At 51.4% G+C, this 12,555-nt stretch overlaps 3 protein-coding genes across 3 annotated transcripts; 2 read left to right on the top strand and 1 right to left on the bottom strand.

The window, feature by feature from the left end:
- Positions 1 to 2,505: 2,505 nt before the first annotated feature.
- Positions 2,506 to 4,507, bottom strand: BGZ61DRAFT_371541 (uncharacterized protein; the record flags this gene model as incomplete). The annotated part of the gene is made up of 5 exons (XM_046242110.1): positions 2,506 to 2,676; positions 2,733 to 3,116; positions 3,178 to 3,483; positions 3,537 to 4,207; positions 4,276 to 4,507. The coding sequence occupies 5 exons, from the start codon at positions 4,505 to 4,507 to the stop codon at positions 2,506 to 2,508; spliced, it is 1,764 nt and encodes a 587-aa protein (XP_046095188.1).
- Positions 4,508 to 6,256: 1,749 nt separating this feature from the next.
- BGZ61DRAFT_568011 (uncharacterized protein) lies at positions 6,257 to 7,758 on the top strand (the record flags this gene model as incomplete). The annotated part of the gene is made up of 2 exons (XM_046255985.1): positions 6,257 to 6,394; positions 6,494 to 7,758. The coding sequence occupies 2 exons, from the start codon at positions 6,257 to 6,259 to the stop codon at positions 7,373 to 7,375; spliced, it is 1,020 nt and encodes a 339-aa protein (XP_046095187.1). The 3' UTR covers positions 7,376 to 7,758.
- Positions 7,759 to 10,291: 2,533 nt separating this feature from the next.
- Positions 10,292 to 11,301, top strand: BGZ61DRAFT_500086 (uncharacterized protein; the record flags this gene model as incomplete). Its single annotated transcript, XM_046251506.1, has 2 exons — positions 10,292 to 10,372; positions 10,429 to 11,301. The coding sequence occupies 2 exons, from the start codon at positions 10,292 to 10,294 to the stop codon at positions 11,299 to 11,301; spliced, it is 954 nt and encodes a 317-aa protein (XP_046095186.1).
- Between the last annotated feature and the right edge of the window lie 1,254 nt (positions 11,302 to 12,555).

The following is a 12,555-nucleotide window of genomic DNA, read 5'->3' as shown; positions in this document are numbered from 1 at the left end:
AGGAAGAAAGAAAGAAAGATAAAAGGACCGAAAATCCTTCATCAAATAGACCAAGTCGTCACTAGAGCAACAGCGCTCAGACCAGCAAGAGGACAAGGCACTGCCTTGTCCAGCAGGGCCTGGCCCGTTACAAGAATGACTTTATATCCTTATGTGCAGTCTCAGTCGGGCTGTTCACCCTCTGGCCAAAGTTGCAATAGTTATTAATAAAACACTTCGCCCATTGAAGCTGCCAAGCTATATATTCTTTAGAGATGTAACTGAGGATGCAATGCTGAAGAGGATACGTATTATTAAGCTTCTTCCACTGAGCTTCAAAGTCAGCTTCAGTAGGGGCATATACAATGCGTTTCCAGGCCTCAAACATCTCATTACAACTATGTGGGTCATTGTCAGGTGAGGCTGGCTGCAATGCTAAGTGGGCTAAGGTGGGTTCTTGTTCTTGTGGATTGTTGAGGGATGATGAGGCTACAAGTGGCAGCTTCAGGTGTATCGTCAGCTTCAGAGTCGTCGTCTTCGAGGTCATCGGGGTCATCAGGATTCCATTGTGATCTAATCTTTCCCTTTACATTAGCGTTGATGTGCCATATGCAGAGTTGCTGCTGAGCAGCGGGGAAAACCTGGTTCAGGGCATTCTTAAGAGCTGTTTCTTTATCTGTGATGACCACAGATAGAGCTGGGAGATGAAGATCTCATCTACAAGCATCAAGTTGTTAATAAAGCCAGAGATAGTGTGAAGGGCTGGCCCTGGGTTTGTTCAACGAAAGGGTGCGGTAGATTGGTCTATCTAAGACTAAGGAGCAGGAAAGGAGAGAGGGACTAACTCTAGGGAAGTCATAGCTATAGAGTAGAGCTCTCGCTTGCAAAGCGGTAGTAGCTGGCAGAAGGGAAGGTCAATCTCGCCTAGCTCGGTCGGCCTCGGCCGGTCGGGAGTGGCACGGCGTAGCCCGTGCCCCCATACTGGGCCTCAGCCCGTGACAGATAGGCATCCTCTTTCTTATTATCGATGAGGCCGAAGGCGAAATTCACAACAGACCTCTGATCAGAGACACCGGTCACTTGGAAGAATGGCATCTTGAAGCGGTTGGTTTTGTATGTATTATCGAGACCTAGAACCTCAGAAAAACACTTCCACTGTATCTTTCACCAAGGATAAGTCCAGAAGATTCCTTGAATGCAATGTTCATCATCATCTTTATATTTAATAAAATGCCGCAGACCGTATGATCGTAGGATCGAAATCCAGGCTTGAGTTGCTGTCAGCCCACTAAGAAGCTAAGATTGGAGGCGTTGTCGATTATTATAGATATCTTTCTGTGTAAAATAACTTGGTGTTGTCACGGGCCAGGGCCCATATCCTTGCGGCTGTGCCGCAAGACGTACTAGGCTCGTGCGCGCCAGGGATGAGAAATCATCCCACAGCTCAGGGGTGTCACGGGCCGGATGAGATCAACTCAAGAGGTAATACCACTGTATTGCGAGAATACTACGATGGAGAGGAAAAGAGAAAGCGGGCAGGCGCGTAGACGCGTAGACGCGTATGATAGTCCCTGTGGCCTGCCCCGTGCGCCCTAGCTACGTATCGACCCCACCCTGGGTCCAGCGCTCCGGACGTTCCCGTCACAGGCACCAGAGCAGCTCTCCAGCATCTATTGTTGACGCGCTTAAGTCATTTTCTAAGGGAACGAAGGCGATAATGCATCAGATAGCATTATTGAAGTCTGAGAACCAGATCCTTCGACAGGCAAATGAGACTCTTAGCAAACGGCGCAGAGGAAAAAAAACCCGCCTACGGAATGGAGGGAAGATGACTCTAGGTGAGGGAAGGGATGTAATTGATCAGAAAGAGATTGATGCGCAGGTAGTGGCCGAATTATCGAGAAGTGGTGGTCAAGGAAGGTCAGTGCTAGCAAGAGAAAGGCACTGTAGAACCTGTGGAAAGACTGGACATAATAGAAGAACATGTCAGATAGTTGTGTCAATATCCGAAGAAGAGTATAGCAATTAGTTTTAATTGGTTAGATGCTTTGTTGTGATTTTATGCTATATTCTATCTTAATGGTGGGAATTTTTGGTGCACTCGCTTGGTTGGTGCACTCGCTTATCAGACAACAATCTCTATTACTCCACGCTATGCTCAGAACCACCGAGATAGCGACGATCCTGGTTCGTTCGTTTCTATGGGTTGGGCTCTATGAAGCCTATCCGGGACAAACTCGCGGCTTGTAGCCCAAGAAGCAATCCATCATCCCGCATCATACCACGACGTCCGACCTCGCAGCTTCTGCGCAAAGGCATCCTCGTTTCGCTGAAATCCAGGAGATAGGGTACTAGAGTGCATCAGGGTAATAGGGAAAGGAGAATCCAAACAGCGGCCGTTCAGTTCATGAAGGGTATCTCAAAAATACGACCGCGGCAACAAACGCCCTGCTATCCTCCCAAACGTGTCCTGATTGTCGCCTCTTGCGGCGACAACCAAATATTTCATACCACATTTCCACGGATTCAAAAAGACCGGTGATATCCAGATCGGCGTTCTCGGCGAAGAGCCCAGCCCTTGATGGCAAGAACAACGACCTCCCAGGCCATCAACAACCCTACCAGTCCCATGGTAACGGTGTACATGAGCATGGCATCCAGTTCGTAGTGGATCATCCCCTCGACAGTGTCTCCAGCCTTTAACAAATCAGTCTCCTGACGCGACGAACAAACTGAGGGAATCGCCAACTTACACTCGCCATGAAGATGATACCTCCGGCAATCAAACCAAAAGATACTAGGAGTTCGGTTGGAGGCCGAGACGGAAGAACTGACTTGGGAGGCTTGAGGAACATGAGCACGTAAGTGAAGCCTCTTGCGAGAGAGGCTCCGAGCAGGAGATCCCCCCATTTCTTGTGTACCATGCTCGATATCATGGTCGCCTGACTGTGTGAGCTCATCATGATGCCTAACAGCAAGATGACCAAGGCGGGGATAGGATTCAGAGAGAACTCATACGTCGCAGGAGGCTGCAACTGCTCTCCTTCTTCGTTGGAGTACTCGTGCGCCGGTTTAGCATCAACCACCGTTGTGTTGAGCAAATCTCGGATCCGAGTCGATTCAATAAGCATGCCGCACTGTTAGACGGTTTCTGTGAGCTCCCATTACCAATGGCGCCTGAGCTGAGCAGCAACTTACCAGTCCACCACTAATGAACAAGACTATGATGGAGATATGCTCCATGTCCTGGGCAGTCCAAGCACCTCCCCAACCACCGAGATGCTCGAGGAAGATATTGGTGGAGCCATAGAAGAATATGAGGGCGCTCTCGACAAACTCGGCCGACGGGCACCATTTCTGCAAGGATCGCTTCGGACGCACATTCCAGGCCCATCCAAGCTCGCCGAAGCTGCCAGACCAACGTCCCAGCGTGAAGAGGCCGAGCCAGACGAAGACACCGCCCTTGATCCAATGCGCTAGGCCGCCGAAGATGCCACTGCCTTCCTACTTGGATATTAGCTCTGGGAAACATTCCGATTGGGCATGATTTGACTCACGAAGAAGCGACCGAAGGTGACGATGCCAGTCGCAAGCGCAATGAAACCGAATGGAAGGATAATGCGATCGACTACCTGGTAGCCGATGTCCAGATACCGCCAAATTCGACAAGTGACGATTTTTGCAGCCTGAATTGCAATCTTACTCTTCCGGTTATTCGAGGCCAAGGGCATAGCGTCTAGATCATCATTATCGTCGTCTTCATACTCTTTGTGGCGACTGTGGAGTGGAACGTCGTCTACTCCGTCAAAGGTCGAGACTGAGTTGCTTCTCAGGGACGATGTGTTGGGCTCAGTACCCTGGCCACTGTCGTCGGACAATCGGTAAGGGCCCGAGGTTCGGTCGCGATCATTATGGCCACCATGACTGTGATATTGATCCTCGTACGTCGCCTCGGTTGAGACTGGAAGAAACACTTGGTTGTCGCTGCGACTTCGGCTTCCAGCAGCTCGAAACGCTCCGGCGATCCATCCTACTGCGCTCACGAGCACTTGGGCTGAGACAACCCATGTTACGATCCAACCAATGTTGTGGTGCGCATTGTTCGGGTATAGGTCTGGGGTCTGAGCGTTATATATGGTACCGAGGAGGAGACCGAGGGCGTTGGTGGCTAAGAAGGCGGACTGGAGCGGAAGCGTGTATCGGGATCGCGCCAAAGCTAGCATCACGGCTGAAGGAGAAAACGGGCACATCAGACACATGCCAGATAGTTGTCAATGCGAGTGATTCAACGCTTACCGACTGGCAGAACGAAGACCCAGGCGATGACCATAAGCGCGATATGGGTGTAGATGACGCCGACATGGTCAAGATGGGCGAAATAGGTGGGTGGGTACTCGGAATCGTCCTTGGGCTTGTCGGCCTCGTGTATCTCACCGTGCTCGCCGCCGCCGCCATGGGCGAAGACAACGGGGAGAAGACCAAGCACAAGGGTGCTGGTCGGATGTGAAAGAAAAGTTTTCGAGGCCATACCTGGGGTAAGGTGTCTCGCGCGTCGCCGTCGTCCAACTTACACCCTAACGGTGACCTGGCGTAACTGGAGACTCGCGAGAGCAGCTCGATGTAGGGTCCACGATTATTGGAGGTGTATTTCATGATGGAATGCAGACAGAGGCACATGCAGACTGGTCTAAGAATGCTAACGGCCTTGCCTGCGTATCAAAGAATCATGGCATCCAGAAGTAGCAGAAGGGCCCAGTCGGGAGACCCAGGCGGTGGAGGAACCCTTCGGAGGAAGAAGGCATCGAGGTCAAGGGACAAGGGCTGTGGGACAGTGGATGAAAGAAGCTCGGGGCTTCGGGGCGAGAGACAGACGACAGGGTACCTCGACTGACGGCGAACTGGAGTGCCGATCCCAGGTACCTCTTCGCTCGCTCCCGCTCCCATGCCTCAGAACCTATATCATCGTTCAATCGACTCGACAGCCAGGGCTGATGGCGCCCACCGCTTGACGGCTTCTGTGGTGTCGGGCCTTGGCTACTTGGGTGTTGCTTTCGGAGGCTTACCAACCACGACCAGCCTTTCGGTTTATTGACAATGTAATCAACCTTTTTGTTACGACACGATTCTTGCGTCATCCCAGGGCAACAGGACCAAAGGGAGCCGGAGATTGACTGACGAGTAAGCCCTAGCCCACCTCTCGTTCTTTGAAGGCTGGCCGCCCACCACTACGGAAGAGGAGAACCCTGGCAGAGTCACGGAGCTACGGAGGCTGGAGAGTCTGGGGCCCGCTGCGTACAAATAGTTTGAAGGAGTACTTTGCTTCGTGCAGCAATGTACCCAGCAGAAGTGCAACCATCTGGTGGCAGGTAGCGTCGTGCATACATCCGTATTCGCATCCGAATCACATTCACAGCACCATCACAACTCACAACAAGGGATGGTACCCTTGAGAGCTTCACTATAAAAACGGATAATCCGTGGAGCCGCTTGTTAAAAGGGCTCTTCTCTGAGGCATTTGAACTTTAGACATATCCGGACTAGGACAGAAAATATTGGAAGGACTGAGTCACCCTCTGTTGTGCGTTAACGACTGAACGTATACATGTGAGTTAAATGGCTGTTTCCATATGTTGAGACCAGGGCAGGGCATGTTTCTTGGCTTCCATGACGTATTCTTGGCGGCGTTGAGCAATGTCAAAAAGGTAGTACGGCGTTTGCCAAGAAACCCAGTGGAATGTCAGCCAGCCTGCCCTACTGGACTTGCCACTCGGTTGATTTGAGACGCACTTGTCACTCAGGTTGTCCATGATGGTCCGGTGCATCCTGTCTATCAGATGGGTCAGTGTTGGCTTTGGGAATCCTTTGACCCTCTCACGTCCCCAACTCGTCTGAAGAGTCGCGTAGTGTAATGTAGTGTCGACGTGCGGATGGTTGTGATAGGTGGTGAATTAGGATCGCGGCTTGGCGGTTGACCATTGTGCCCAGTGGTGTGGGGATGGCTACGAAAGGGAGTCAATGGGACGGACAATAACCCCTGAGTGAGACGCCCAGGGGACTCTGTTGCGACCTGGGCTGCCGCATCCGGGGCATGATGTGTGGGACTGGTCTCCCTGGCACAAGCGGCATCATAGCGGCATCATAGCGGCATCATAGCGGCATCATCATCGACGCCACCAGCCGACCAGTGCTCGAGACTACACAAGAGAAAGCCGCCTTAACCAGTATTTTACTCGGGCCATAGAAATCACTGGCACATGACACAGGTCGAGGCCCCGTCATGATCTCTGAGACTGCATACGCATACCGAACAACGCCTCCTGGCCAAAAAGTAAAATACATAGACGCAACGAGCTGGGAAATCACCACTTGCACCGGTAGCCCAGTCTTCCCCACGGGAAAGCAGCCTGAGCTAATGGTACAATCAAACGGCAACTTCAAGGGATGTGCTCCCTTAATAATCGCCTTAATAATCGCCTTCAGCCCTTGCCCGATTCGTCTGCCTAGCGATACATAGACATTCTGGAATGGCCCCTACACCCGCAAAGCATGGGATCGGGCAAGTCGTCTCGCAGCAATCTCTTCTTCTCTATTCCCTTACAAGCCGTCAATCTACACGTGCCTAACCATAATTGCCAGCAAATCGGATACCGACAGTATTAAAAGCCTGTTATGCGCATCCAATCGACTCTCTGATCGCTTCGAGCGAAGCCGCTACCAGTCCGACATGCAAAACCCTGTATCTGTCAGTGATTGCCGTGATGAGTCCTCGATGCTCGAGTCTGCATCTGATCCTCCCGTCCTCAGCATCGAGTCTCCCGCCGCTCCTCCGCATTGGGCCCAGTATCTCATCCCGTGTCCCACCGAAGAGACTTCCTCGAGTCCTAGTCAGAGTTCTCTCTTTACTCAGCTCGATACTCACACTTGCATTGTCGAGAACCGTGCTCGCACTCGACCGCCTACTTCTTTCTCCGGCACCCTGCCTCCCAACTGCGACGACTATGAGCTGGCCCTCGCCATCAAGCCTCAGGTCACAAAGCATTTCGTTAAAAACCGCAGAGCATGGCTTCGCAAAGAACTAGCCCTCCTTGAGTCCGACCGACGAGCTGGTGCTCGCGTGACCGGGGCTTCCATTGCCCGAGCTTTGAAGCCGACCTGCACCCGCCCCGACAAACCTAGGCACACCGCCCTCCGTATTAGTGCCCCTACCCGTCAAGATAAGGACTTCACTCCGCTGGCCGATTATCCCCCCCCTCCCCCCCGTGGGACTCGCTGGCCGATCGAACCAATAGCCTTAAAGCGGAATGGACAGGAGAGCCCGTCGACCTCACCAACGACTCCTACGTGTGACCAACTTCATCATGAAGAGGTGTCGTTCGCTCGCTCGCTCGCTCGTTAGGACTAGATTGCGCGACATACCTGACGAGCAATCGACGTATCTTACTACAAGCGACCGCAATTCTTGCGAGCTGGCAGAGAGTTCCGTAAGACAGATGCACAGCAAGCCTGCTGTATTGATGTCAATACGGCCTCGAAGCTATGAGATTCCTTGAATAACGCTTGATGGTTTGATGCCTATTGGATGAAAAAGCACTTAGCGGACCCCATCAATGGCATGACTCTCGACTAGAAGTTGCTATCTACGACGGGCTCGATAGCAGAACCCGTAGATTGCTCAAGGTCTTTATCAAGCTCGGATGGAAGAAGCTGCACAAATACTACAACCGTCTGACTAGCGCAGCTTATGTCGGCGCTGTTGTCTTCAACCCGGCGAAGAAGTGGCGCCTTCTCGATCAACTGTGGTCTCGAGTGCCTTCTCGGAAGGCTAAGAGTTGGCGATTAGAGTACGAAGCAAAACTCTTGGAGATCTGGGGGAGGTATAGGGAGCGCGACGTTGACTGCGAGGTCTTCGCTACGCCTGACGAGGCCTCAATGGATTACATCGAGCGGAGACTTGCTAGGAGTGTAGCTGGTTCGACATTTACCCAAACTTCGTCTTCTGCAGCGCCCAATGCCCGCAATAGCACCCGTAAGACAAATCCGAGGACGGCGGCAGCGACGACTGATGACGAGTATGCTCGGTACTGCGCCGAGGATGTTGTCAACAGTCAACACTACACACTACAGGAGCAGACCAATTGGCTGGTGGAAAATCAACGCCAATCGGTACCTGCGACTGTCTCTGATGGCTGTTGGTATGCTCACTATCCCGTCGTCATCTGCAGAGAGTGAGAGGACGTTTAGTAGTGCAGGACGTATGATGGCACCGTTGAGAAACCGGTTGAGGAGGAAGATTGTGACGATGACTCGGTGCATTCGATCTTGGAGTAAAGCTGGAATCTACACCCCTTCACTGCCGCTGCTTAGCCTCAGTGATAACCGATGGGTTGACGCACTTGCGTCGGTGAGGGAGACGAGTGACCTGTAATCTGCCTAGTACCTTCTTTTTACAAAATTGACTCTGCTCTGCGACGTCTCTTCCGAACTCACGGTGTCGTCTGATGTTTTCTGCCTTCGCCGGATTAGTCATACGTTCGATCGAATTCGATTCGAATTCGATCAAGTCTTGGCATTCGATAGATATCGAATCTACGGGACATGCATAATGATGCATTCGATTCGATCCGAATCTGCGGGAGACGCATTCGATTCGATTCGAATCTACAGGAGTCGCATTCGATTCGAATGCGAAGGCTTGGTGTTCGATTCGATAGATTCGATAGATGTCTGACCCTGGCTCCGCCTTAGGTTGGTGCTTCGTCTGTCGAATGTTGCCTAAACGGATCGGCTATTGCGGCACCTGGATAGCTGGTTTACATTACTGGATTAGTCTTAGCCTTGTGGATAGACAGACTATTGACAGACTATTGATGTGACGTTCCCGTCACACCTTAGTCCCATCTTCCTTGTTTACCTATATTAGGGTTAACTAGAATTTTATAGGATTTAATACTAAGTTAAACGTGTATTAAATAACCTTATCTGAAACTTTTATGTATTTTAAGTCTAATTTGAAAAAGTTATTGATTCTTGTTGGATACGCAATTTGCTGTATGCAATAGCAGAAATGATTGATCAAATGATGTGAATTGAGAAGGTTGTTCCTCCCTTGATTGAGGGTCCTAGGGGCCCTATTTTATACTCAAAGGGATCTAGATCAGGGTGTCAAAGGGATCCGGATCCGGCGTTGTGACTATGCCGTATCCGGCTTATTACCAGATCCGGCGTTCCGGATCCGGCATGTTATGCCGCCACACGAGGTCTCAATCCAACAATTCTTTAAAAATCGCATTTAAGGTCCGATAAGGAGTGGCTAGCTCGCTTGTCTGGCTAGCTCGCTTATCATATACGTTATTGTTTATATTATTAGCAAGACTGGTTCGGAACACGGATCACCCTTTCAAGCCGCACTTAACGAACCTACGAATGTTAATCTCGACGTAGAGTTTTAATCTATCTGGGCAGAATTCAAGGGACTGCATGAGTCAAGATGACGTGGAGCTGGCGTTTGCACAGGAATGCGGATTTTGTTTGTATGAGTTAATTAACTTGGGACGACAGCAATTTTTTGTGATATTAAAAGCTATGGTAAAACAAAACAACACGGTAATTTTCTTTTTAACTTTTGCCCGGAGCTCTGGGCTCGGGTTCCACTAGAGATGCCGGGGCGGGAAAAGCAAAGTCACCGACGCATGCGATGTCTCTGCAATGTTTCTTTGTCTTTCTGGACGAGGGTTGTGTAAGGAATGTTTCCGACCCAGAATGGCTTTTCTGGGCAACCCTGATACTGATGTGAAATTACGCCAGTGCGCTAGCGGGTTTCAAGGGATCCTTGACCCTTGGGCCCTTGCGTGGGAAACGAAAAGTTGGCGTTGTTGAGGGACTGGGGTAGTTTCGAAGGAGGAGGTGGAGGGGTGGCGTTTTTTTTTTTTAATTTGGATCCCTTGTTTGTTGGAACCGTCTGCTTTTTAGCATGTTGAATGAAGATTGGTTTTTCTTCTTTAAAAGGCCGGCGTGATGATGGTGAAACAAGATCTAATTTACGACGTACAGTAGACAGTAGGTAGGCAGTTGTGAAAGCAGCATCATGATGAGAAGGGGAATTTGGGAGGGGCCTTGTTTGTTTCTGGAAGAGGACTTGTCATCATCCCACGAAGCTAATAAGCCTGTTTACTCATGCTGACTACATATGCAGGTACACAATCCCGTATAAGATGGAGCCCGCTTTTTATTTTGATATGAAATGGCTCTTCCCCGTCCAAAAGGTGAGCAAAGCGGGTGCGTCTTTGCGCGGGAGATCTCTCGGCTACGTATCATGGACCGACATGACTATGGTGTCATCAGAACCCGAAAGGCTTCATCTACTTGCGACGGACGTGCTTGGAGCGAGGACGAGGCAAGTTGGATATCCATTGACTTATATGAACCTCGTCACTAACACGCCTGATATAGGAGCAATATCTTCTTCAAACTCGACTCCAGAAGATGCCCTACAAGTACATTGCGGCACATCTCAAGAAGACGGAGCTTGCATGCCGAGTTCACTATCATCAGCTCTCACATGGCAGCAACCTACGCAAGCGTGCTGCCTCGTGCTCGTTTGCTGGCACCAACGATCACTCCCCGGCCATGGCTCCCACAGCTCCTAGCCCAGCCCACGAAAGGGTGTCTCGCTCATCCTCGCTACCGGGAAGTTCGGCCAGCTACAGACCGCCGCCTCCAAACAACGCCAACTGCATCCAGCTCCCCAGCATCGTGACGTCTGAAGAGGTGCCAAGGCTGCCCGCCATTCTCCCCAAGCCTTCTTCCATGTCTCTTCCTCCTCACACCGCTTCTTCCCAGACGTATGCCTCGCCGGCCGCGGATAACCACGTCCCTATCCATCCTCCGGTTCCCTTCCACCGTGGCCCTCACACTCATCACCGGACCACTCCTCTTCGCCTCGACTGCTCGGGTCTTCCCCCGCCGACGATGCCCGCTCACAACGCTGCCCACGTCGACCTCTCCCGCCTGCACTCCATCTACGCAGCCCACCGCAACTCGTTCTGGACGGCCATTGCCAACGAGTACGGACCCACCGTCTCGCCGACCACTCTCGAGCAGGCCTGGAAGACGGGCATGTGCTGCAGCCAGACTGCGGCCGTCACGCCCATCTCGAGCCCTGGTAACGGCGAGAGGGAGCAGCAGCATCAGAGCAAGGGTAAGGACAAGACGCGCATCTCGTCGATCTTGGGCATCGACGCTGATCCCCGGACTGCTCGCGATAGAGACATCGTGAGGAGGATGGAGGAGGAGCGCTTCAGCGTGATGCAGCCCGCCCACTAAGCTCACTTGACCCGTCGCCTTTCTCCCGTGTACTATATACGTCTGCTTTCTCATTGCATCTATTCTCTCATTCTCATCCTGTCGACCTTGGACCTGGCAGGTCTCCTTTTTGGGAAGTCAACATGAATTGCCCGCAACGAATTGCTACGCTTAGGAACTAGTAAAATGTAATTGAGAACAGCAGCGCGTACAACCCTAGCTTCTACTTCGGAACGCCGCTCTTCCCAAGCGTCGCCGGCCCGCGGAATCCCCCTACAGGTGTGAGCAGCCAGCCTCAGCTTGCAATGGCCTCAACATCGTCAGATATGAGCTGGCTGAATCTCGGTGACCGGCCGCGAGTGTGAAGTTCTTTTCGACCACAAACTTGGTGGAGCCGTGGATACCCGCAACAACTGCATGGCACGGTTCAAGATGAAGTTTCGACAAAATCTCTACGCGCACATACAAACACGGCACTCCCTCGCACCCTCCCTGGGACCTAGATCCCCGGAGGAGAGATATTTCTCTTTCATAGTCTCTTGACAACCACCGCATGACTCGGCGTCGGCATCTTAGTCTCGACCTAATCTGTCTCATATTCCTTTTTTTTTTTTTTACTTGTTGCTGTGCATTCTAGACACGGACCCGGGACTGGTCATTTTCTCGATCGATCGTTGTGTTCTTATGATACCACCATCTCCTGTGGTATGTAATAAGCTAGAAGCACAGGTGGAGGAGGCTGAAGCGGGGGAGAAAAGACAGGGTGGTGTTGTAGCAGAGGACGACAGGGGGCGGTTGCTAGCCGAGGTTGAGGGGCAGCAACTGGTTTTGTATGTACCATTGTATGTGGTGGAGAGTAGTCGAAGCAGGGGCCGCAAGGCCAGAACTTCAATCAAACGATGTAAAAGTCATGGGATGTGTGAGGTGTTTGGATTGTGAAGTGATTTGATAGACCTTTTGTTTGTTTGTTTGTTTGTTAGTGACGAGGTGTTATTCCCTGTGGATCACCTTTGGGTATCTTATACTAAGGTAATCTGTATAGTACGGTACCTAAACGGCTGGTCCTGATTCATAACTGTCTCGGACGTTGTGCCATTGAGGCGAGCGCAGTGTTAAGGCCCTTTCAAATCGGCACTTTATCAAGCCCAGGACCAGGGGACTTACCAGAATCCCGTGGGCTTCGCGAAAGTGTTTCTTTGTTGGAGATCACAAGTGTGAGGCGACCAAGTCGGTGTGGAAGAAGGTGGAACATTCCACAAGAGATCGTGCCGGTAT

Source organism: Ilyonectria robusta, assembly GCF_021365365.1.
Source record: "Ilyonectria robusta strain PMI_751 chromosome Unknown BGZ61scaffold_46, whole genome shotgun sequence".
In the NCBI taxonomy this organism is placed as follows: domain Eukaryota; kingdom Fungi; phylum Ascomycota; class Sordariomycetes; order Hypocreales; family Nectriaceae; genus Ilyonectria; species Ilyonectria robusta.
Note: the sequence above shows the minus strand (reverse complement) of the source record. Positions and strands in the feature narration are given on the sequence as shown.